This window comes from Vipera ursinii (genome assembly GCF_947247035.1).
Source record: "Vipera ursinii genome assembly, chromosome: 1".
Classification (NCBI taxonomy): Eukaryota; Metazoa; Chordata; class Lepidosauria; order Squamata; family Viperidae; genus Vipera; species Vipera ursinii.
The window spans coordinates 26771063-26798339 of record NC_139512.1 but is presented as its reverse complement, the minus strand read 5'-3'; the positions used below and the strand labels follow the sequence as shown (position 1 = coordinate 26798339).

General features: G+C 38.6%; 1 protein-coding gene across 1 annotated transcript in view; it reads right to left on the bottom strand.

Moving 5' to 3' along the window:
* Positions 1 to 3167: 3167 nt before the first annotated feature.
* DAAM1 (dishevelled associated activator of morphogenesis 1) overlaps positions 3168 to 27277 on the bottom strand; it is a 171626-nt gene continuing 147516 nt past the window's right edge. Inside the window, exons 17-25 of the mRNA XM_083370178.1 lie at positions 25954 to 26038; positions 24157 to 24263; positions 23160 to 23248; positions 21989 to 22157; positions 18321 to 18428; positions 17829 to 17889; positions 14184 to 14315; positions 7960 to 8130; positions 3168 to 7203 (exon numbers count right to left, since the gene is read on the bottom strand). Of these exons, the coding sequence (XP_083226304.1) occupies positions 6994 to 7203; positions 7960 to 8130; positions 14184 to 14315; positions 17829 to 17889; positions 18321 to 18428; positions 21989 to 22157; positions 23160 to 23248; positions 24157 to 24263; positions 25954 to 26038 (1132 nt within the window). The 3' untranslated portion in view covers positions 3168 to 6993. The remainder of the gene's footprint in view (positions 7204 to 7959; positions 8131 to 14183; positions 14316 to 17828; positions 17890 to 18320; positions 18429 to 21988; positions 22158 to 23159; positions 23249 to 24156; positions 24264 to 25953; positions 26039 to 27277) is intronic.

Genomic DNA, 27277 nt, shown 5'->3' with positions numbered 1-27277 from the left:
TGAGATACACCTATCTTTGCAGAAGAGCCAGAACTGCTTCGAGAACCACACACAGCGATGCCACTCAGCTTTCATTCCCAAAGGTGTGTTCCCAAGTGACTCATTTGAGTTGACTGAACTTTTGCAAGGCCTTTGGCACACCCAAAAGGCAAACGAAGATGCCTTAGCCAGACACCTGCTAGCTCTAGGCTAGCAATTAAAGAACACTGCAGGAATGCATCCAAAAGCCAAGGAAATCAGCGTGGAAAGGCTAGACTGCAGGAGGCAGTGTGCATAGCCAGGAATAGGCAAAAAGAAATCTAAAATTGGTTAGCTTTGTAATGAAATCTGGCATCCCATCAGTCTGCAGCTAATATGCAGATACCACAACTTGAGGCAGATTTAGTACACTGAAATAGTTCCCATAATATGCAAGCTTGTTCTTCTGTTTTGCTCCCAAGTAGTGGTTGTGTTCAGCTCCCACTTTTGTAAGATCTCCTCAGCTGGTGTTCTGGCATCATACATGTGATACCTTCAGATTTTGAAAAACATGGACTTCCCCATTTTGTTTTGTTTTTTCTTTTAACTGCTTCAAATCCCCTGTGGATGTAAAGTCAGTCTCAAGTGAAATGTTAAAATAACCAAGCAAGTAGACAAACATTTGTCCATGGTGTAACCATTTATGGGTCCCGGATACCCCCAGAGAAATTAAAATAATAAGTAGCAATGGCAATCCTAAAGAAAACCAACCCTGACTACTCTTAGGAAAGACAGATACTGGAGCTGAAGCTCAAATACTTTGGCCACCTAATAAAAAGCAAGGACTCATTGGAAAAGACCCTGATGTTGGGAAAGATTGAAGGCAAAAGGAGAAGAGGATAAGATGGTTAGCTAGTGCCATCAATGCAATAAACATGGTTTGTGCAAACTCTGGGAGATAGTGGAGGACAGGAGGCCTGGCATGCTATGGTGCATGGGGTCTCAAAGAGTCAGACACAACTTAGTGACTGAACAACAGAAAATAGCAATATAGCCTATGGTTCCAGGACTGCTGTTATTATGGGCGTTCAAATTGCCCTGTGGATGATTTGCAAACCAAAGTAGCTGTTGACTTCTGCAAAGCTTCCTAAAGCACGGTGGCTGTTGAATTGCTGAATAATTGTATCAGGGGAAGAGGATTTCTTTATAAATCCATCTAGAATAGTGTCTGTTTGTCCACAGCTCAAGTCACGCAGCAAAGTCACCAAGGTAATTCCCAAGCATTTATTTCATGCCTTTTAAGGTGCCAGGACTGTGTGTTAAACCTGGAATACTTGGAGAAATCTCTTTTTTTCCTATACATTCCCAAAGTCAAAACAATGGACTTGTTCTAGATCAATAGAACTTTTCAATGCAGCGGACTCAACCATACTATATGATAGTGGCGTATCATTCTCCACTGCTGCTTTGTATACCATGAAGAATTTGTTGAATTTTTTTTTACAGTGCTCTCATCCCTCATCAGCTTAGTTCATTACAAAAATGCTGAGCATTTTTTTTTCATTTTCAGCCTTGGACAAAACAAACCACAATATCCTTATCAGTTCATCATTCACTTAAGTTCTCATATAATTTTTAAAAGTTCTTCTTGTATGTTTTCTACACTTGCTAACAGAAAGGCTATTATTTCTAATTGCCCATCTATATACTGCTGTAGAGAATAACCAATTAGATATTATTATTGCTAACCATTATTTTGTCTGTGAGGTTTCCTAATCAATACTTGAAAAGGAGGCCTTTGGGAACTGTGCCTAAGCTGGCCTGAGCTTTTAAAGAGAATACAAACATCTATGTCCCTCTTTCATCTTCTTCTTCTACCAATCTCTAGTTAGCTAGCTACATTTAAAACCAACATAGAAAGAAACTAGAGAGTTAAAGTCGGTTGCTATTTTGGCTTAAGGTGTATGTTTACTCTAAAAGATGTCCTGGATAATTAGTGGGAACTTACTCAAGGTCTTTCCTATGTTTAGACCGTTCCCAAACTAGGATGCAGTGAAAATATATAATTATATACTTATGGCATGATTTTCCTAAATTGAATAATACTTGGACACAAATTGGGATGTAGCAAACACCTTCTTCCAGAGTTGCATTTAGTTTACCAATTCAAGGAAATGTACTCTTAAATCTTATTTTTTTTTCTCTTTTTCTTTGGAGACTTTCTTCAGAGTGTCTACAAAAATAACTCCTGAGATATTTCTTATTTCCCCAACTTAGATCTAAGAGTACATTTCCATGGCTCTTCAGATACTCTTAATTCTTTTATTTTTTAAAAGTCAAGGTGTGCAAAACATTTTAATCAGAATCCTAGTTTGGATGTGGCCATTTAGGTCAAGGCATGCCATCTGTTTGGCGAAAGATTTCAAATTAAAGCATTCCTGGTAGACAGTTGGAAGTACAGCTTATCTCTGTTCTATCAAATTGTTTTTACTTTTGTAAGTAGAATTTGTCTTCCTATTATTTAAATCCGTAACTCCATGTCCTGAACTTTGAAATAATGGAGAATACCAGTTGATCTTCTATTGTGTATCAACCATTCAAGTATTTGAAGAATGCTATCGTATTTCCCAACTCAGTCTCCTCAAGGCTAAGCTGTCTAAATTTCATCCATTTATCTTCATAAGACTTAATTTGTAGTCCTGTGATCTTCCTTACAGCTCATTTCTGAACCTGTTCCAATTTATCTAAACCTTCAAATGGTATGCTGAGAAACAATATTCAAATAAAATTTGTTAAACACAAAATGAAATACTAAACCAAGGAAAAACAAATACATAAAAACCCTGCACACCAACACGTTCCAGCATAAATGAGATGTATGAATTATATTGAAATAGTTTTTCAGTGCCAGATGTAAAGTATATATTCAGAGATACTGAAATATCTTTTTACAATTTCTAGTTGCATGACAATGCTACATTGGACTTGGGCAATTCAAGACTTGGGGTGGGGAGATATGTATGGTTTGAAAAAACATTTTTCTATAACAGAATAAATTATGCTTTTCTTAGGACAGGTCGAAATGTTATTTCCTGTATTTATTGGGATAGTGGACCAACAGTATAGCTGGGAAAGATGTAGCTATCAAATCTTTGTTTAAATATGTGTTGCTTGCATGTTAAATGTCCTAAATATACCCATCAGTTTGTTTTAAAATTTACTCAGGTATAAATGATACTGAATATCCTTAATTTTATGTATACTCTTTATTGCATATTGTTTTTCTTTAAAAAATGTACAGTCTTGTAACATACACATCATTTCCTGCTAGCTAAAAACATCTGTGTATCTAAGATCCACTACATGGTTTGCTACCCCTAATCTACTTAGTTTACAAACTATCACTTTTTTCCTCTCTCTTTTTTGGCATTATTTTTTTTTAAATTACACACCCAGGAGCAATGCAAAGAGGAAAATTAGAATGAAAATAGAGTGGCTACTTCCACCAGCACCAGTCCAAAAAATGCAATTTACAACAAATGGCACGTGGTTATACCTGTACATTTATTTAAGAAAACAAGAACAAAAAAACCCCCTCTCACACAAGCACAAATAATTGGAAATGCAGCCTCCCAAATAAGGCTTGTTGCAGATCAAGTTTGATTTGGAAGCACAAGGAATGGTTTTCACCAGATCCTTGCTTCCTTTGCTTTGTAATCTGTGCAGTAGAGATGGCAAGAAATCCAGGGAGATCCATTAATCCATTCTACAAACAGAAACCAATTTCCCCTTGAAGATATTTTAATATTGCTAATAACATAACACAAATCAGTCAGTTGTCTCAATTTGAAACTTGATGCACTAAATGCCAAAGAACATTTTTGGGGTGGTGTGGAGTAGGTAGGGGCAAAATCCTACATGTGATGTGCTTGACCAATGAACCCAGATTTTTTCTGGATCCACATAAAACATTGTTTCTTTTGACTGGTCTTGAACAGAGCAGCAATCAGTATTACAGGGATTTCAAGCCCTAGAAGTGAAATTGCTCTGTTTGTTTAAAGAAGTGTTTTCCTATCTTGGTAACTTTAAAATATATGGGCTTCAGTTTCCAGAATCTGTCAGCCAACTATGGGAGTTGAAGTTCACATATCTTAAAAGTTGCCAAGGCTGAGAGCTTTAAAGGCATCCACTTTAATTTGCACTGAATTTCACTTTCACCTTCTGACTAATCCCGCTCTTACTTATGGTAGGATGATTAAACGTGGTAAGTTGATAAGGACTCTCCCAAAACGAATGTGTATCTATGCAACATGCACACAAACATCCCTTCTGAAAAATTATCTGAATAATTTTCCAGCTTTGTAGTGTATTTCTGGATACCTCCACTGGAAAATTCAAGCACTGCCTCAGCAGTGTTAATCTGCACAATGCATATCTGAAGGATGCCCTGGGCCACCGGTGACATCTCTGGTGGGATGGGCGGCAGTCATATACGCTTGCATTATGTCTACTTCATGTAAATGGCTTTCTGATGGGAATGTGAATCGGTCCTCGGGGGTGGAGGTGGGGGCTGGAATAAAGGTACTCACTGTTCAAAGAGAAGGCGCTGAATTCTTAAATGCCTATTGGATTGCAAGGCTGGTCTTTATGAGGAGACTGAATGTCACAGTACTTTTCTGCTCCTTTTATATTCAAAATATGCTGGCTTTGCCTTTATTCACTTTTCATTTTAATGCACCCTCTGATCTATCTGAGCTCTTTCTCATAATCAACGCCCTAAAATCATATCTAACCCAATTTCTTCCATCTATAAATACAATATATATATATATATATATAAAAGAGAGGCACTTTAGTTTAAGTAACAGTTATGACCAACTTGGATGCTTTCTCCTAGAGCAAAGCTTTTGCTCATCTGCTCTCTGCAAGGACTCAGATAATCAGCATTCTCACTCTTACTGTTTTGCAAGGTATTTGACGAGCCATCTAGGTGTACAGTTTATTGAAAAAGGCTGCAGTTAAGAAAAATGACATTTCAAAAAGAAAAAGAGATACATGCACGTGCCTACACACACACACACACACACACAAACAGATCTCTCTGACAGCTCTCTGTGGTGTGATCTTCACAGCTTTCAGATTGCAAAAGGATCTGGGGATCCCGGCAACAAGAACTGTATTTTTTACAAACTAGTTTTTATACAAAACCACACATTTGTTTTACAGTTCACATGAGGAAAAGTGCTATTCCAATTCCCCAACCAGTTAGCATCTTTTACTAGTCCCTCCCCACCCACCCCCAAAAGTTTCAAACAGCATTAACTATCTAGTGCAAGGACAAAAAAATAAAATAAAATAAACAAATCCCTGTTCAATTTCAGGTAACAATATGAGGATGGTTAAAAAAAAGCCACACAAGAGAAATCCCACAAATAAATAAAAGAGGGAAAAAAAGCAAAAAGTAACAGTCTTCAATATTCTCTATAAGATTAAGCCACGCTATAAAAAAATTGGCATTTTAAAAACATTTTTCCAATGTCTTTGTATTACTGTTGTTTTTAAATTATTAATTACTCCCTGAGCAATCTGATTTTTTTTTTAGATTTTGGATTGATATCTTTATAGGTAGCTCTGCTTAACACTTCTGCAAGAAAAACAGGAATAGCAATATAATTTTGAGGGGGGAGGCTTCCTGCTGCTTTGAATGATACATTTGGTCCTTAAGTCTCTCTCCTCAGCTCTGGACTTCATCAATGCCTTTGACCAAACTTTGAAATAAGGGTAAACTTTGAAATAAGTTTTATGTATGCTTGTTCTACAAAGGCCTCTGTGTGCTGCCAATCAACCCAAGACCATAGGATCATCAGGAGAGGACATTAAACCCGCTGCTTAGTAAGAACCACCTTTATTTTTATGGCAGCAATTCTCAGTTCAACTCTAAAAAAACCCGAGGCACTACATTCACTTGGTCCGCTCTGGAACTGCTTGACCAAAAACTTAACTCTGAAGACTTTTTTGGGCATGTGTGTAAGATTACATATAGTGCCCAATATCTGCAGGTATGCTCCAACCCTGCCCCCCAAAGGCTCTTCTAGAATCACTGCTGATTCGATAACTGTTACAAAACGGAACTGGCCCAGAGTAATTTCTGACCTACATTTACAGAGAATATGGTTTCTTGTTGGACAGGGAATCAAAACAAAACAGAATGAACACACAGATTCTTGGATCCATTTTTTTCAAAAAGAGAGAGCACCCCCCTCCCCAATTCCCATTGGTCTTCAATAAGAAAACAAATTAATTCTATAGGTGCATTATTACAGTAATGAAAAGCTCCCCAAGGAGTCCAAAAGTGCTGGGAAGGAATGAAAGAGAGAGTTTAGGGAATAACGGGAGCCAGCACGAGAATTACAAGGGATGTTCAAGTTTTAGGTAATAACAGACACAGAAGATAAGATTTTTCCCGAGCAATACAGTTCAGGCTGAACAAAAAGAGTTTCTACTGGACTTTTTGCCACGGTACTCCCAGCAGTGATGAGTCAGTCAAGGTGGGTCCATCCAGGTCAAGATGATCTCAGGTCATCCTGCATGACTCTCTTCCTGTTTTCCCCTCAAGGACCCCAAAAAGCTGAGGTAAATGTTACTATTTTGACTCCCTCATTTCCCCCTGGGTGTTTCTGCCTCTTATCAATCTCCCTCTCCAATGTTTGTGCTTTTGAAATGGAGAAGCTGTGTGTGGAATACCACTATAATTGATAGGAAAGAGAACATTCGTTAAAGCAGTAGCAATCATGCGTGCTTACAAATGTGTCCACACATACACACACCCTTTTGGTCTCCAACCATCCAGAGATTTGTATATATAGCACATATACACACATGCTTCCTTTAACACCCGCTCACGCAGACATGCAGGGTGGGGGAGGAAAGATGCCATTGTGTGACCACCAAGGCAGAAGGCAAAAAAGACCAGGATTTACCAGATTATTGGTCAGGTGTTTCCCCCCCAACACTCTAAAAAAGTGAAGATGATGTTTAAAAGTTGATTTTTGTGATGGGCCTTTCACGACTCCCGTCTGCCAGCTGATTTGTGATGCGTTTGCGATTGCGCTTCAGTTTAGAAAGGTCTTTGTCAAAAACTTCTCCAGACCTTAAAGCGGAGACCAGGTCATCAAATTCCCCACCTTCTTCGCTATTTTCTTTTGCCTTCCTAGCCTTGCGCTCTCTCTCTCGCTGCTCTTTGAGCTGGAAGAGAAAAAAAAAGAGCCTTAATTTCCACTTTGCAGCTATTGAAAATCCTGAGAACAAGCTGCATATGGTCTCACAAGTGTGTGAAAAACAGTTCAGCTAGTGAAAGTCTGCATGTTCCAATGCAGTAATGAGGTGAACTCGGTTCTATCTGGAAATATAAATGTGTTCTCAGAAAGCCCTTGCTTCAAATCCAGGATGAGTGGTCACTCCCTGGGCCTGCTGAGAAAAAAGCTCACAGTGCACAACACTTCACATGTTGAACTGTGATTGGAAACAAGTGTTGGAACAGAATGGTGATGTTGAAGGGAAGGTACTTGGTTACAGATTCACAGACCAGGAGGCCCATTAGAGCAAGTTAAACTCAGTGGAAGATCCCACATACATGCAGAAGGGCCTAAGCAAAGAATGCCCCCATGGCTCCCCAATCAAAAGTGGCAAAGATTATTTTTTGCTGGAAGCTTTGGGTGCTCCTGCTAGTCAGAACAGGTTGATGTTTATAATGCTCCGACTGTACAGGAGGCAGGCTCTTACTTTCATATAGGAAACAAATTAAAATATGCTGTAGAGGACAACAGATCAACTATCCGTGCTACTCTTGCTGTGTTATTACAGATGTTTTCTGTAATCTGAAGTTGTCTGGATGCCACACAATGCATCTTCTGCTGGCAAAGAGTTGAAATTCAACACTTTTGGAAGATACTAACTTGGGGAAGACTATGCAACTGGATGTAGAAGCTCTTTTTGTAGTACCTGAGCTTCCATGCGTGCCCGTCGCTCTTCTTCTTCCTTCCTCTTCCTCATGTTTTCATTTTCTTGTTTTGCCTCATTTACAGCTTGAAGGAACTGGTCAAAAATTCCAAAGAACTCATCTGGTTGTGTTTTGCCAGAATCTTCTCCGAAATGCTTCACTGCCTTGATAAACTAAAGGAAGAAACTAGTAAGCTTTTTGAAAATTCTCCCAGATTTATTCTTTTTTGGTCTAAGAAAACATCAGTTTAAAAACAGGATCATAGATCCAAGCTTAATTCTCTTTCATATTTTCCTTCAGACAAGGCCATGCACAGTAGAAACTGTGAAAAATTAATCCATTATGGCAAGTCTGGGATGCACAATTTTTGGGAACTCAAGGAATATGTGTGGCATTTTGTTATCAGGTTGTGAGCTGATATTGTCATAAATATAGATCAGGGCTTTTTTTCTCATAGAACGCTCAGAACGGCATTCCGGCACCTTTTTTTTTTGCAAAAAAAAAGAAAGAAAAAAGAAAAAAAGCTCCCTCTATTGGCTTTAGGAGTAGGCAATCTTGGCTCTTTTTTATGACTTGTGGACTTCAACTCCCAGAAATCCTGAGCCAGCCACACTGAGGGGAAAGAGAGAGGTTTCCAAGCTGAGCCATGTTGGCTCAGGAATTCTGGGAGTTGAAGTCCTTGAGTTATAAAAGAGCCAAGGTTGCCTACCCTGCACTAGAGGAGGACATTAAAATTATTTACAAGGTTACTTCTTTAGGAACTAAACTTTTAGAATCTAAAACAGCTAATTCAAAAAAGCCAACAGGAAAGAATGTCACATTTTTCATCTGCTTCTGTCTTTTGGAAGGTAAAATTAGATAACAAAATAATTATTTTCTATGTTAACATCTCTGCAATGGAATCAATAAAGGTAACAGGAAAGAAATGAGAAACATTTTTCTCAATGTAATATGTCTAATTTAGCTGATGCTAGAAAAAAATAGTATCTTTTATAAATACTCTTGAAAACTATTTTGAATCTATAACCATCTATTACAACTAAACCACTTTAAATTAAACAATTCTTAAGAATGAAATATTCTTAATTTGGACTTTACTTTTACTGTTTGGACTGTTGTGTGTTTTGAAAAATAGATTATTTAGAATCTAGTTATGTTGCTCTTCAGTCTTTAAATAATTAACCTATTATATACATAACAATATATGATGTTTTCCATGGTGAGCTTAACATCAATAACAACATTTATTAAAAAGGCTAAAATAATTTCTGCTGGTATTATCTGTACATTAAAATTTTGTTTAGTCACAATCTTTCACTTTTCACATTCTGGACAAGCAGTGGTCATGTATTCTACCAAATGATGTTACATATGTGCATAAGCATAGTCAGTAGCATATGCCTTTTTAAAAATATCAAACATGCAAAGAAACAAAAATAAGTCCAAAATATCTGTATTACATCCAGAAATGCCACCTTTGCAACCAATATTTCTCATCCATAACTATGGCACCCTAAGGATACCTGCATACATGCAAATGCTTCTCTGGGATCAGTAACGCAGCAGGGATTGCTTTTTCTTTCCAGTAACAGATTGCTGGGAAATACCAAACATGGCATTGAGAATTCCAATGTTTGTTACAAATTTTTCTGGATGTGGTTGGAAAGAGACCTAGAAATGCCAGCACAAATACTTGCTGAATGTGCACACACAACTAATTACAATTTTCAATTATATGTGATATATCTAAAATGAGATGGGCTGTCTCACGTGCAAATTGCAAACCGTTCCGTTTTGCGGCAAAACAATCCAGGACAAGCTGATCAGCAGAGCTTAGACAGGACTCATTTAACACAATTTTTGGGAAAGAAAGAAAGCGTGCTGGTGCTGGAGGCCATTGCTGTTTGGTGCCGGAGACCACTGCCACGAGGAACACAGCTCTGGGTCGGGGTTTGGAGCAGCTCCAGGTGGGGGCTCAGCACAGGCTGTGGCGTGGCAACTGCGGGGAGGGGAATCCCCACGGTGGCTGTGGGGAGGGGAATCTCTGCGGCATGTGGCTCCGAACCACAGGGGCGGGGGTGCAAAGGACGGGCAGCGACGCCGTAGCAAGACACCGGCATCGCTCCCAGTGATAGCACCTCTGAGTTCCGGCACCTTTTTTTAAAGAAAAAAAGCACTGGTATAGATAATAATGAAACACCAGCTTAGCAGAGGTAAATTGCTACTGTATCTAGTTTCTGTCCTCCCAAACAATTATCTTACTTTTAACATTTTGGAAGCTGGGAGAGGATACATATAAACAAACACTGAGTTGCGTCCTCCTTATTTTTATTTTGTAAGCATATCTATTGGCCTTAAGCAAAATTTAAGATCCTTCTGGAAATAAAGATGATCCTGGATCTAATTATTTTGGAAGAAAAAATAATGTAAATAAAATTCCCATGGTTTGAGTGTGGTGTTCTTGCCCATATTTAGGTTGGAAGGGGTCAAGGGCTGCATCTGAATGTTGCATCTTTCACTGTACAATCTGAGCAAGCTTCTGTGGTCTGCAGCTTCCTATCTTTCTATTAAACCCTATTTGCAGTGGTGCTACTAGTACATTCTAGGAGAGAATCCTGCCCTTAAGAAAGTTTTGGACAAACTCAAAAACTAGTCTCTGAAGTCATACATTCACAATAGGACAAGGTTGCTTTATGGTCCAAGTCACCATCTCCTCCCCTCCTTTCAAACTCTGGCATCTTCATGTACTTGAACCCACCATATCTTCACCAACTTTCCCTTCCTTGGTCAAAGTCTGGTAATGTGCCTCTTCTGTAATGAATTATTCATACCATTTTGGAATTGCCAAGAAGCTGCACCTCTGTTTTTGTTTCATGTCCGTTATTGTCAAGTTTCCACCACTCACTCTTTTATTAACTCAGGGCAATAAAACCAGAATTTGATATCAAAGATATAAACCTCAAATAAAAGGACAGGGAAAGTGAAAACTTGTACTTTCAACTTTGCTTTGAAGATTCATTCCTATTTGCTGTTTATTATTGCCACATGCTTCAGTATTGGAACCAAATGTGCTAGGAAAGTTTTGGAAAAGACATTTACCCTCCCCCACTTGGCTTTTTTTTTGGGAAGTAAACTGAATTTGCTTAACAAGAAACTTCAGCCCACAGGAATGAACACTCACCTCCATAGGAAATGGTAAGTACTACATTGACTACCAATAGGCTTGTGAGTACAATTTGAAATGCAGTTTGTAATCTATGAAATTCTTTAGGGTTTGGCAACTAGGTAGCTATAGATCATATATGCCAATGTATCCATCTGATACATTGGCTCACATGAAGAGAACAAACAGCACATTATAGCAACAAGATTATCCTGCCATGGTCCTACTCCATGGAACCAGATGTCCACTTTACACCATCCTTTATAGTTTTCTGAAGGAGAATCAAGATGGAGATCTTCCACAGAGCTTTTGATTGTTGAAGAGTGCTATAGTTGCTCTATTTTGTTTTGGAATGGGGTTGCTTGAAAGGGGGTTGTTTGATTTGATTTGATATGGTTATATGATGATGGGACTCTCTACTAAGTCAGTAGTAAAGAAATACCAAATATATATCTTGGGTATGAATAATGAAGGCCACCTGCTTTCAAAGGCTTGTTATTTTAGAAACAAAATGCTGAATTAAAGAGAAGTGACTTTGAGCAAGCAAAATTTAGACAGGACTTCCACTGGGCAGTTAGCATCAAGCACTTCATTAAACTATTCCATGAAACTGGTGAATAGGATAAAGTTAATGCTCTGAATCATTTTACTGAGGAAAAGCTGAGGGTCAGAAAGAGGATGTGATATGAACCTCTGGATGTTTATTGCCTGTCAGAATATCAATAATAACAGAGTTGGAAGGGACCTTGGATGTTTTCTAGTCCAACCCTCTGCTCAAGCAGCAAACCCTATACCACTTCAGACAAATGGTTGTCCAATGTCTTCTTAAAAACCTCCAGTGTTGACTTCCGTTAGGCGTCGTGGCATACGGGCACAGGAAGATGGGGGTCTGTCTTCCACGTTTGATTTCGTCCCGCTGGGTACCCTAAAAAGGGTTGAAAGTTGCCCCAGAGAGGTGACAAAGAAGGAGGGGCAGCAGCCCTTCCATTTGATCTGAGGAAGCCCTCCAAACCAGCGGGGGAAAGACTGGCTACATTTGTGTGGCCAGTCAGAAGCTGCTGACAATTGAAGAAAATAAGCATTAACAAGCAACTTTTGAGCAACATGGATGGAACTGGGTGAGACTTTATCCTCTCTTTATGACTTTAAGACTTTTTTTCTGGGAAAAAACGCCCAAAGCAAAGAATTCCTCCCCCCCCCCACACTGATGAGAGAGGGAAGGGGAATTTCCACCTCATTCCCTCAGGAAAAGAAAAGCAGCGAAATAATTGCTTGGGGGGAAACAGAGAAAATTACAAGATTAATTTGGAATCAATAAAGATATATAGCTTTGAAATTTGGGGACTAAAAGTGCTTTTGAGACTTTTTTTTAGAAAAAAAGACTTGAAAAGCTTGCAATATAAGTTTGGATTTAAAAAGCTGAAAGACGGCATCAACAACAGCTAGTGGTGAACCACAGAACTACAACCTATTATGCTTAAAGAAACTTGGCTTGAAGCCCAGACTCAGATAAGACTTTTGTTGTCCTTGGAAACTTTCACTTTTGAAGACTGCAGCTGGGAAAAGGGGGAAAACCCCCCTCTTTGACTGCTTATTTATCTGGCAGAGATGATAAACTACTTTGAAACTGGCCTGCCTGGATCACAAATACAAATACTGACTGACTTTTAAGCTGTGTTGTGGAGCTATTTCGCTGTAGAAGAAACATGCATTACTGATTGAGATGATGGAATACTTTGGATTATAAACCTTTGATTGATGAACAACTTTTAATTGCTTTTTTTCCTCTGGACAGAAAGGATATGTTTTTCATTGGACAGAAAAACTTGAATTTTGCTTATATTTCTTTAGGGGAGGATTAAGGATGGACTGATAGGCTGGCTCGATAATATGGAATTCAAATGACAATTGACTGAAACTAAATCCCTAAATAGATTGGACTATAAAGACCACATACAAAAAAAATGGATGTTCCATACTTAGCATTAAATGGTAAAAAATACTATCCCTAACAGTTGTCTTCAAAGCCCCCAGCTTGACATACCAACAAGAAAATGTTGATGAATCTCAGAAAGAAATTCTTTCTATATTGAAATTAATAGAAGAGACAATTGCCTTAGTTCATGATGAGACTAAAAATGACACAAAGGAGATAAAAGAACAATTTTATAATCTAAACCTACAAATTCAGAAAATGATTACAAAGAAGGAACTAGTAACCTAGAAAATAGAAGGAAAATTAGAGGAAGAGGATGTAAAGATGGAGGACCTAAAGGAAGGAAACAACAGACAGACTAAAACCCCTCCAGTGTTGGAGCACCCACAACTTCTGGAGGTAAGTTATTGATTGATTGACAGCTTCTTCTCTTTCTCTCTCTTACCAACCACATTCTTTAATTGACTCATCTGCAATTAGAATTTGATTCTTATGGACAAAATGTAGGGGGACTCCTTGCAGAGTTCCTTAATTAGAATGCATCTTCATGCATTAGCAACTACTGAGCCATAGAGATGGAGAACCCTAATAAACAGAATCATGGGATAGGCAAAATCTAAGACCCTAATAGTATAATTATGGCCCTTCTAAAAGTATTTAATTTTACAATTTAATATGACAGAAAATGATTAAATCCATGGGAAGTAGGTACTTTAATTGCAGTTTCTGGGTTGGCTTTACCCATCTTTGCTATCCTAAAGTCCAAAATGTCCCTCATTTGAAAAGAGTTTGTAAAGCCTGTAAAGCTCCAAGTGGAGCTTTGGAAGAGAAAGGTCCCAAACCCAAGGTGTGGTTTCAGACTATTCATACCTTCTCAACTTCACATAAACTGATTATATAAAAGAGAAATACATTGAACAATGGTCAAAATTCAAGGCATAGCATCAAAAATACCCCATAAAGTTCTGGATTAGCTGAGATCTATAATAAGGATGTGCAATGTTTGGATCTGAAGGAGATGAGCGAGTGATTTGGATCCAGTGTGAGTATCATCTCTGTATCTGTCAGTTGCAGTCTGTATCAGATCAGATGTTGCATACTTCTAACCTGTAATAATTATTTCTTACCAGTTCTTTGGCTTCTGCTAGAAGATCTTCCACGTCTGAGAAGCTGAAGCTAGCCAAAGTGATGAATTGGCTAACCACAGAAACAAACTTGTCCTCTGGATTGGAAGGCTGCAATTTTTGGTATTCCAGTTCCTTTAGAGAAACAATTTCATGTTACTCTGGACAGAAGTAGTCATAATCCCAGATAATGATTGAAATTTAGAAATAACAAAACAGCTCATGTCCAAGACCCCCAATGTACACTCCATGAGAATTATTTCTGATGATGTAATATGAAAAATGCACAAATACTGTACTCATGTGGGAAACAGGCTGTTCAGTTGGGTTAGCCAGCCAAATAAATTATCTGTTTTCCCAGTAGCTTTTAGTTGAACAAATCCCGGCTGACATTAACTATGGATAAAACTGGCCAAATACTGTGGTTCTGGATAAGTGTTAAGGAACTGAATGCAAGGAGCTATGGAGGGAGAACTCTCCAGTTCTTCATTTTTGTTAAGCATATTTCATCTTTTATCTGTCTGTTAAATAAAAAGCAGCAAAGCAGGAAATATACAACATATCAAACACCCCTTCTTTCTCCTTTTCCCCCACAACTGCAACCCTCTGAGATATGTTGGCTTGAGAGTGACTTTGGCAGTCCAAAGTCACCCAGCGGGTTTTTGTGTCTAAGGTGGGACTTGAAGTCATAATCTCCTGCTTTCTACCCTGATGGCTTAACCACTAGACCAAACTGACCAAGCATTTCTTCTACAACCAGTTTAAATTGTAGCAGAAAGGTCAACTATCAGATTGACTCTATAAAAATAAACCTGGCTAATAAAAAGCTCTCTGAGAAATCAGTTCCATAAAACTGATGCCACTATGAAGAAGCCTCTGATACTGGTGGTTAGACACTGACAGAGGTTAGCAAAGCCTTGGAGGTTGTGCAATTATATTGGTAAGACATATATAAGGAAGGCAATGTTATTTTGAGAAGAATGGCAGCATCTTCTGCCTTGGAATTTCTTATTTACCGATGTCCATATAACATAATTTTTATAGTACACTAATGATCATCATTATGTTTAATGAATCATCATGTTTAATGAATATCAACAGGCCAGTTCTTCCAAAAATACTTTAACTAAATTGCTTTTCTTGACTCAAATAATACATTCAAAAATAGAGGAAGAATTATTTGACAATCCAAATACACTGATTTGGAAAGTTAGTTGGCAAAGGAAGAAAGCTAGAGTAAGACTAAAACAGAAGCTTTGACTTGTTAGAGGGGATGTTACATTATCAATTAGATGTTTGAATATGGTTAAGAATAGATTGCTAGAAATAGAAGTATTATTATAACTAGATAGATAGGATTTGTAATCAGAATATCATATCTTGGTATGAAAAGGGAAGTAAGAATATGTTAAGAATTTTGAATAGGCGAAACTTTTGGTTACCCAAATATAACTTGTTTTGAAATTATAAATGATTGGGATATTTTGAACATGGACGGGGAATTAAAATTATAAAAAGCGAAAATAGGATATAGACTGAATAAATGGATATTGAATGCAAATGCAATTAAGATATGTTTTGGTTAGAAAAGATATTTTAAACTGATATTATTGACACTTTTAGAAAAATATAATAAATGTTGGCAGGCAATTTTATATTTACTTACAACAACTGTATTTGCTTAGCGTGGAAAAATGTCTATTACCAGAAGAAGGGAGGATGTACTGAAGGGTGTATTATTGGATTAAGTTTGAAGAAGCTTACATGTATCATGGAATTACTAATGGACTCAATCATCACGTTGTTTGATTAGGCACTTGATTGTAAAAATAGAAAATTAATATTTATAAAAAAATGATCATTATTCTCTGAACGTGTTTTTCCATATGAAATTTTGGCTTTTCAGTTTCATCCATGAGTCCATCATTCAGTGATATGTTAATAAATGTAAAATAACAGCCAGCTCTGCCAAGTCCATTGTCCAGTGCTGCTAGCTGCCAAACCGCTTACTGTTATGCTAGGTATTGCAGTTCAGCTTTGCTCTCAACCAGAACTCATAACATTCTTGAAAATTTAACAATTGGTTCTAGCATGCTGGTATGAGCAGCCTCCAGCACACCGGACCATCATTCTAAAGGCAGTCTCCTGTGAGTTTTACAAACAATATCATTCAAGTATTTTTTTAAGAACACCTCCTCCCTTTTAAAAGCTCTTAGGGTTCAATACAAATTCTGCTTCTAATCATGTACTGTATGCCATGCAATCTTCTCCTTGTATAGCAGCCATCCAAATATTTCAGGCACTGTCTGTCCATCAAAGGATTGCCTATCTCAGTATACATCTTCAGGTGTACCTTATGAATGAACCTTTATTGTCAAAGTACAACCATGTATGTATACATTGAGATTGGCTGAGCCTCCCTTCGTGCCCCCACCCCCAACTTACAGTGACACACCTCCATCTTTTTACACCATGTGAGCTAATTGCACAATGCACCGGCCTCGCAAGTCAATCATGCATAAAGTTGATAAAATTATTTCCCGTTCAAAAGCCTAACAGCCCATGGATAAAAGCTGTTCTTCAGCCTGTTGGTACGGCTGGCTATACTCCTACCCGATGGTAGGAGAGTAAAGAGATACCGTCCAGGGTGTGAGTCATCTCTGAGAATTTTCCTCACTCTTCCAAGGCAGCGAGCCCTGGTGGTGTCAGGGGACAGCCCACAACGTCTTGTGCTGTGCTTACCACCCTCTGTAATGCTTTCCTATCCGCGGCTGTCAGACCAGCATACCAAACCACAATACCATACGAGAGGACATTCTCTATAGTAGACCGGTAAAAGAGGTCATAAGCCGTTGTTTTACCCTGTTCTTCCTCAAGACCCTGAGACAGTGAAGTCTCTGTTGGGCCTTTCTGGCCACCTGGGTTGTATTAACTTTCCAGGTAAGATCTTCGCAGAGGTAGACCCATTCCATGCTATTGAAAGTTCTGGTGTCCTGATGCTGTTAGACCTTCAAATAACCCTTACTATCGCCTCATGAGTCATATTAATTCATTCTTATTTTTGCAAACATTTATAGTAACATAAAACTGATATACTTTCAGAGGAACCTCAGCCGACTGATCTCAACTCAATTCCCTTCAGTCCAATTTTTGGAGGCAATTCGCCTAATCGACCGTTTACACACTACCCTTTTTCAAAATGTCCAAAGGTTTCTGAGATGGGGGAAGATATCTATGTGTTAAGGACATATTGGAACAAAGGTTTGTAGTTGGCAGTTGCTGATTAAAGTTGATTGAAAGCAGCTGTAGACCTCACTGCCACATGGGCTTCCAAACATTTCAAAACTACCTCTGTGCTACTATCAAGGCCAAACTTTTTTTTTTTAAAAAAAAACACAGACTCGTGATGAAAGCAAGCAAGCAAAAAAGCTACTGAGGTCATTAACAGAGCTATAAAACTGTAATAATAAGTAACAAGTCATGGGACAGGAAAGAGAAACCAATTCTCTTAGACAAGAGATAAAAACTGCTTCACCTGTTTCTCCCCCTCCCTCCAAGAATGAATGCTAACACATGCTCAGACACCCACACACATGGCCTGTCTTGAAATAAAAGTAGGGAACCTTTAAATGGATAAGCAACACTTACTGTTTCCACTGCCCTGAGCCCACTCCTCAAGTTGCCAATTTCCTTCTCCAGTTCAGTCATACTGCCAGAAATAAAGGAAAGATGTTCAATTTTCAAGCTGTTCCTACCGTAGCAAAATTTCATAATGTAGCTCTGACACCATCCGTACTGACTTTCCTTTGACTGGAGGGGAAAAAAGACTCTTATTTTTAGATTAGCATCTTATCTGTAGCAATTTAGCACTGGCACATGTTGATGAAGAGAGCCTTGAGGTTAAAACTGGCATTACTCTCTTTCTAAAGTAAAAGTACTCTGAAAGGTTGGGACAATTTCTACTCTGCATTTTTTTATATATATTGTAAAACCAGTCCTAGCAGCCCTTCTGTGAATTGACCCAATCTGAAAAAACACCTTTTTTTTGCTACTTACTCTTGAACCTGAGAACATTTTTTTGCTATGCCTAAGTTCATACAAAGAAATTAGCAGTGATACCATTTTCCTAAGTGCACTTACTTTACTTTAGCAGCTCTAGGGACATCTTTTAATTCTTCGTGTAGACTGAATACTTTGGGATATTTTTTTTCTATGATTGTGATGAGATAGTGCAGCAAGGTAATGTTCCTGTGATAAAGACAGACAGCGAATAATAACATGAACACTACTTTTTAATAAAGAGAAAGTAAGTGACATTTAATTCACCCCAAAGAAAACAGCTACACGTTTCCAGAGTTCAGGTGAAGATTTCAATACTGTGATAACACACAATGATCAACCAGGTTCATTTTGGACTACAAAATACTTGCTTCTCAATAGTTTGTATCTGAGAGATGCTATCTGTGTCAGAGGGCAGCACATAGTTGTTAAGAATAGTAACTACTGATAGCTCTGTCCTCCATGAATTTTTCTAATTCTGTTTTAAAACTAACAAGACTGGTGGCCAGTGCTACATTCAGTGGCAAGAGAATTTGACTACATCATATTTTACAGACATTCAAAACGTGGGTTCAAACATCATATGTCACAGAAGTATTTATGCGTCAGCTCTTTCCAAGCAAAAAGCTGCCTTCCTCACACAATTCTTTGCCTCTCATGAATGCTAAAAACATCACCATCCATATTGTATTTTAGGGTTGTCAACTAGCTACCCTCATTAAGCTTCTTCAATCCCTATTGGGGAGGGAGGAAAAGGAAGATCTACTGCCTGGTCACTATACTATCTGTAGAACTTGATTTCTAATGCCGTGGTGAAGGGGGAAAGTTTACTGTTATCTGAGGTTCATTCTGGTTTGTGGACAAGACAATGCTATCCAGCACAAAACTGTCCTTCCCCGATCCTCTATGTGGCTGAGTGTGTGTGCCAGAACTAAGAGGTTGTTAGTACTTCTTTGGGGAAGGGAATATTCTGGCTGCTTTAAAGGAGGCTCTGTGCTCTCCCTTCTGAGGAGACTTTTTAAAAAATGCAGCTTTATTAGATAATAATGATCTTCTCCCCAATCTTCTCCTTTTGGGGGAAAGTTCCGCAGCTTCAACTGCAGTGTGCTCTAGAAGAAGCAGATTATCCAGATTCTTTTAAGACACAGTACAGGCATATGCATGGAATTGAAACAGAATTGGCCACTCTGGTGGATGGACAAAGGATCTTATCAATTATTGTTCCTGACTAATTGTCTCATGGCATTTGACTCTCTGGAGTCCTTGGTGCTCTCTGCAAACTGCATTCCCTACTATCACTGATGATGTTATCTAGTTTGGTAATGAAACTTCTACAAGAAAACCATCAAGCTCACAGAGCAGCAAGGACTCTACAGTTCAACCTGAGCTACAAATATTCTATCAGTATTTGACCCTATTGACCATGATATTCTCCTGGACCAACTGTGCATGTTGGGGATAACAGGCATTCTTCTACAGTAATTACATTCTAAAGTAGTAACAGTAGAACTGAAGGAAATTTAACTCTGTTCTCTGTGGATCTTGTGTTTCTACTGTTAACTTCTAATATAAGATCAATGGAAGATGACATCAATAGGATGAGGTATTGTTGTTGTTAGTTGCGAAGTCGTGTCCGACCCATCGCGACCCTATGGACAATGTTCCTCCAGGCTTTCCTGTCCTCTACCATCTTCTGGAGTCCATTTAAGCTCACGCCTACTGCTTCAGTGACTCCATCCAGCCACCTCATTCTCTGTCGTCCCCTTCTTCTATTGCCCTCAATCTTTCCCAGCATTAGGCTCTTCTCCAGTGAGTCCTTCCTCCTCATTAGGTGGCCAAAGTATTTGAGTTTTAGCTTCAGGATCTGGCCTTCTAAAGAGCAGTCAGGGTGAAAGTTGGACCATAAGAAAGGCTGAGCGCAAAAGAATTGAGGCCTTTGAACTCTGGTGCTGGAGAAGACTCCTGCGAGTCCCTTGGACTGCAAGGCGATCAAACCGGTCAGTCCTAGAGGAGGATGAGGTATTATCAATATACTAAATGTACCACTTTGTAACTCCACATCCTAAACAGAGATGGAAATATGGAACATTTGACCAGATGCTTGGAAGCTTATGATGGTTTGGATCTTGTTCTATCCATTCTGATTATTATGCTGGATTACATGGTAATCTCCTTGAAAGATGAGGCCTGTAACTAAGTGTCCTCCTGGATTAACAGTTATTGCTGAAAGAGTAAAAGAAAACTGTGGCCAGGAGACCTTTATCTGATTTTGGTTGATATGCCAGTTGTGACCTTACATGGAGCAAGAGGACATAATGGTAGTAACCTATGCTCCCATTACTACTAGGATAGCCTACCATAACTTGTTTTACCTGACTCTCTCTTTTAAGACTCTTGGAGACTAAAACTGGTGCAGAATGCAAGAGGTTGCATTATGGTGACTGAGAGTAGTTATAGCCATGTAACATGTGATAAGATTAGGCTGCTCTTCCCAGAATATTTATTTGAGCAGTCAAACTCCCCCCTTTAAAACAACGAGATATTTATATCAAATAACTGTCCCCAAAATCTGAAGGGCATTAACCGTAGCGTGTTGCAACACTCTTCCCATAGCAGTTTTGGTTGGCCAACACAAAATAATACATATGAGCTGAGACTGTGCCCCTGTGGACAAGGGGCCATTGAAACTATAGCTCGTTTTGCTCGTTTTGCATATTATATAAGGATTCAGGGACTCAATTCATAACACCTTACTTAATAAAATATCTGGGAAATACCCAGTGCTTTTTTTGTAAAAGAAAAAGGTGCCGGAACTCACACATGTCATACAACCTGCCTTGCCTACCCTATAAGGTTCCATCCAAAAAAGGTGCCGGAACTCCATTCTGAGCGTTCTATGACAAAAAAAGCCCTGGAAATACCTATCTTTTTTATGTGCAACTACCATTATCAGATCAGTATGAAGTAGTTTCTCTGAATGTGGTCAAATTCTGCTGTGCAGTATGTAAAATTAGGCAAACTTTAACTGTTAATTCACCATCAATCACAATGTAATTCTGTCTTTTATTTTTATTTTTTACTATTGTTATTGTTTTAGTTGATTAATTGAACACACGTACTGCGGGAACTACACTGGCTAGCATCAGGCCCAGATACATCACAATTAAAAATGTTTTAACTTTCCAAGCCCAAATGGTTTCATTCCTAGGAATGTGCGGGATTAATTCCTAACTCTTTGTTTGTCTTGGTTGGGGATATTAAGGATTTCTGACTGACAACAAAGATGATTTGCAGGGGCTCAGAAACAGTGCTTTTCTGTGCTGTCATTTATAGAATCACTTCCTTCTTGAAGTCAGACTGATGTTCCACATCTTGAAATCAGACAGTTTTGGTAGTCTGATTTTTGAGAAGCTGCCTAGATGGTTGTTCTTCACGGCTTCCAAAATGTGATGTTCCTCAGTGAGATTTGGTGCTACTGTATATTTGTACTTTGTTTTCCTAAATTTTAGTATGTTTGTTTTTATTATTGTAAAATACCAGGAGTCATGAAGTCATACAACTGATGGATGGAAAGAGAGATGGAAAGAATGGCCTTTGGCCCACCAACAATTGAGCAAGAACGGCATAAACCACATGCTTCTATATAATGTAAGGGGGTTATTATTATTTTTATTGCTCCCCAAAAATAACCTAGTCTCCTAACACCTCCTCCTCCTCCAGAAAATGAGCACATGCTTAAAGCTGCTTACTTGTCAATGCTGGATTTGGTATCTGCAATCTTGTTCAGGCTAGAAATTTTAAAGCCATAAGCATTCCCTCTCTGGCCCTTGTTCATGTAGTTGCCGAAAGCCAAAACCACTTCCAGCAGTTGCTTCAGACTTTTGCTCTGGAATACTTGGATGGAAGCAGTTTGAATTGCTAGAAAGGGCAAACAGAAGAAGATCAGACTATATATGATGGTGACTAGATAGTATTAATATGTGCTTAATGGAATGATTTACAAAGCAGCTGGAATTTCACAAACAGAAAGGAAGTTACCCAAGAAATGATCACAGAGTTGACAAGAAAGGAAAAAAAAACAATAAAAAAATGAAAATTACAAATGTCATTCAAAATAACTCCTTATAAAACAACCAAGTTAGAAAAGAAGGTAAAAAGAGTTAGAAGGTTTGCTAATAAAAATGACCATTTAAAAAAATCTATTTTGACTAGTCTGTTTGATAATTTTGACACATGTGTTTTAGATCCTAGAACAGAATAACGTAGTTGGAAAGTACCTTGGAGGTCTTCTACTCCAGTGTTTTTTCAACCTGTGGTACGCATACCACTGGTGGTACTTTGGCACCTGGCAGATAGTACACGTATGACAGGTTGAAAAGTACTGTTAAAAAAAAGTGTTAAAGTGTAGCTTAGTTCTAGGTTGCTTCTCTCCTTGATTAGTTTCCATCTCTTGCTTCTTGTCCTGCCTTCTGGGGCTTTGGAGAATAGCCTGACTCCCTCTTCTTTGTGGCAACCCCTGCAATATTGGAACACTGCTATCATGTCACCACTCGCTCTTCTCTTCATTAAACTAGACATACACAATTCCTATTCTATGAACAATTCATAGAACATCTCAACTATTTGGTGTCCTCCTCACCAATGGCATTAATCCTTTGATAATTCATCAAATTAAAATATTCATGACTTAAGGTCACAGTCTGTTTTCACTAGCATGATATTCCATCCCTGTCCCTTGTCACCACTGTTTTCTTCAAAATTTAAAAGATTTTCCTTGTTTCAAAAATTTATTTCAAATATAATAGGAAGGTTCCTTGCACTTTGATTCAGTTCAAAAGAAGTTGGCTTCCTTGAGTGTTTTAATTTTAAGTTTCATCAAACTCTGACTCACAAAACAATTACCCTAAGCCCATACTTTACCTTCAACTTTTGGTTTAACTTCAGCAACTCTCTCAGCAAACTTCTTCTTAAAATATAAGGACTGCAGCCTTTGCTGGTAATGATTTATCCTGCAAGAAAAAGGAATAAAATAGTAAAAGAGCTATGTTTCTCAAGGTTAGTAAAAGTTGGAAGAAAAATGACAGGTTAATCTGCAGTTGCCTTCTGGAAAGTCAGAGCAACAATTTGCAGAGATTATCATCAACTACTTATTTGGTGACTTTCAAGCTCCATAAAATCTGATGTCTTTCAATTCAACTTACAGTTCCTAAAATAACATGGTCAAAACTTGGAATGCAACTTGAAGCTATCAGATTAGAGAAGGTGGTCCTGAATGAACCTTTATTGTCAAAGTACAACCATGTATACATTGAGATTGGCTGAGCCTCCATTCGTGCCCCCACCCCCAACTTACAGTGACACAAACCCTCCATCTTATTACACCATATGAGCTAATTGCACAACACACCAGCCTCACAAGTCAATTATGCATAAAGTTTATAAAATTATATCCCGTCCTGTACTCAGTATTCTGACTGCATACTGCAAAGGCAAAAGTGGTTTACAAATCAACATGATTCCATAAGAAAATACATTGAAATTAAACTAACAATGGAAAATCTTTAGCCTGTAAGCTCTTTAAAGAGCTCTATCTCCCAAAGCTTCCTGTGTCCCTTTTCTCAAATCCTTAATACAAGTGAGGCATGCCTTTCCATATCGTTCATTTTCTGTATTTATCTCTTTCCTCCCTCAGAGTAATAATTACATCAACCAAATTAATCTCACTATACTAGAATACCAATTTCAGCAGTATAAAAAGCTCAGGTTGTAATTTTGTAGTTGAGATTCTTCTTCAACACTTCAACACTATGTGGCTAGGAAAACAGAACTCCTTTCTACACATTCCCCTGGATATTGAGTCCCTGTTTTTGGTGCAGACAGCAACAATGGTAGAAGGGAAAGCAGCTGGCAAAATCACCTGCTCATTTCAAAGAGAAATCTGTCAGCTTTGGCCATCCGATCCAACTCATGCTTGTGTTCTTCCAGAAGATCAATGTCAGCTTTTTCAGGAACAAATTTTAAAAGCTACAAAAGAAAAATGGGTATTTTAGATGAACAATCTTCTCTCAGGAATTCAACTTCTTACAGCACAAGAAAAAGCGCAGCTATGTAGGCTTCAAGATTTTCTACTGAGGAGGTGGGTAAGAAAAAAATTTTTTAGTGGAGAATTCTCATTGGTGACCTGGGAACATAGATGGATGAGCTTGCAATGTATGGGTTTGTTAAGATACCCGTTCCACTTTTAAGAATAATTGGAGAGAGCACTATGTATATGTGTATGTATATCTACAGTATCTCAAATTTCTTAACTGCCCATCTCCCTCATAGAGGGACCCTAGGCGGGGTTATTACCAACAGTACAGATAGTTCTCGACTTATGACCACAATAGAGCCCAGAATTGTGGACATAAGTCATTGCAGTCATTAAGCGGGTGACCATGTGACCTGACTTGATTTTACAATGTTCATTAAGTGAGTTACCATGGTTGTTAAGCATGGTCATTAAGCAAATCCAGCATATCCAAAGGGCATTTTTTGACATTTTCTGCTGCTGCAATTACCATGGTATGCTGTGACCAGTTGTATATATGAGCCAGCAGCCAATCATCTGAAATGTGATCAAGTGAGGATTACATGTATTTTGAGTGGGAATGATGGAGGAGGGTTCCATCATGAAGAGTCCCATTGATATTTCCCTGGATACAAGTAATCTTACAGGCCTGTCTGGCTGCCTCCCTCCCTCCCAGCCAGCTAATGGCTAACCAGGCGGGCAATTGGATTCAGTGATTAGGGTTCATTTGAGCACCAGAGGCTGTGCAGAAAGGCTGAGTAGGTTGAGGACTACAGTAGTCAAGAGGTAACATCCATTCAAAGGATGAGAGTTACACTTGGACTTGAATTATTTATTTATCCTTCTATCTAATGCAGGGGTGTCAAACTGCTGGCCCGCAGGCCAGATGCATCAGAGCAAAACTGTGCCCACTCCATTGCTGGCAATGGCAAAAAAGTTGCGATACGGCACGACATGTCACGTGACGTTGCGAGTTTGACACCCCTGATATAATTTATATAGCCACCCATCTCACAAAGCAACTGATTCTGGGCATTGTACAACAAAACTTGAAAGGATATCTTAAAAGATTATGTTGAGGTGGATCAAGTTCCCATCTTCCCTTTTCATAAAACCAGTGAAATCTCAATACAGAATGAAGGGCCAAAAGCAGAGATTTCATTCCAGGCAGATCAGGTTAGTCACCTGCTAAGGTGGGGTGATTTTTCTTCACCCAATTTGACTCCTCAGTTGGGACAGAACTTATCAGCCACAACTCTGCCTATAGCAGTCTATGAATATGGTGTGTGTGTGTGGCATGGAGGATGATTCAGACAGCATCAAAGGAGACTTCTTTCCTACACTTTCTAATTTTTATTCAAAAAGACATGCTTCTTGAAAGCTGCTAAATAACACAACAAGGTTAAGGTGGAGCTCTTTTGAGTCTCTTTCTCACATTTTTTTTACTTTCTTAAGGCTGAGCAACCATTTCACATCTCCTCGTTCCTTCTTTAGCTCACAGCTAAATTATTCTACTTGCATAGATCAGGAGGGGGGGAAAAAACCCAAGGGCCCTGGAAGAGTGGGAGCAGAGATGCCGGATGGCGAATTCTGGACTTGCATTTTTAACATTTCTGTCAAGAAATGAACACCTTCTGTACTCACCTGTTCAAGCATATCCTTTGGCAGGTCCTCCTGTTCATCCATTGTTAAAATTGCACGTTTAATTTCATCATTTGATAGTTTAAGCCTGGAAAGGCAATACAACAGAACGTTGTTATATAAGCATGTTAGTCGGCCAGGAAAGTACCCAACTCAGTAAAAACAGTAACATAAAAACCTGACTATTAGAGACTAGAAAGGTATTGACATCATAGCTTATTCATAAACTATGGGTTGTTATAGGGCTGGGTTGCCTATATATCTCTTCTCATGTATTCACCCACATGAGAAATTGCCTTCAGGGCAAACCAATGTAAACAGACTAATTTTAAATCAACAGGGAGGGGCATGTTCTGAGTCAAATCAAAAGATGTGTCAATACATCTGAAGCCCTTCATCTGAGCTTCTTGAAAATCACAGCCTAAAACAGGGGTCTTCAAACTTGCATGCTGGCTGAGGAATTCTGGGAGTTGAAGTCCACAAGTCATAAAAGGGCCAACTTTGAAGACCTCTGGCCTAAAAGACTGATCAATGGAATAACAGAATATCAGAGTTAGAAGGGACCTTTGAGGTCTTCTAGTCCAACCCCCTGCTCATATCATTTCAGGACAAATTGTTGTCCAATTTCTTTTTAAAAACTTCTGGAGGCAAGTAGAAAAAGATAAGCAAAAAACAACAGCAGGAATTCAAAACCAGTGGTGAAAAAGTAAGATTTCTAATATGTTGTCCAGGAAAGAGGCTGGAGGTCAATGAAGGTGAACCAGCTCTCCATCTCCTACTTTCTTTTGGACTGACTACGAAAGGTTGGGAAGGAACTTATAAACAGAATGGCTTATATCATAACCTCAGCTCCCATTTTAACCAGAGTATAATACCAAACACTGAAATTGAAGTATCAGTTGGAATGTACTAAATACATGTGCACTAGACCTTTTGAGAGTCCAGGTGAGTTTTTTCTGAGAGAGTCCAGCTGCTTGTGTTTTTCTCCTTAATTATTTTATTATTTTTGTTATTCATTATACATCCCAACTTTATTTTATAGAATTCCAGTCAGGGTACATAATTCTCCTTCCTCCTATTTCACCTAGAACAGGGGTAGGCAACCTCGGCTCTTTTATGACTCATGGACTTCAACTCCAAGAATCCCTGAGCTGACTCAGGAATTCTGGGAGTTGAAGTCCATGAGTCATAAAAGAGCCGAGGTTGCCTACCCCTGACCTAGAACAACAATCTTGTGAAGTGGGTTGGGATGAGGGAAAACAACTAACCCAAGGTCACCTAGCTGGTTATAGCTAAGGGAGGACTAGCACTTACAGTCTTCTTTCTG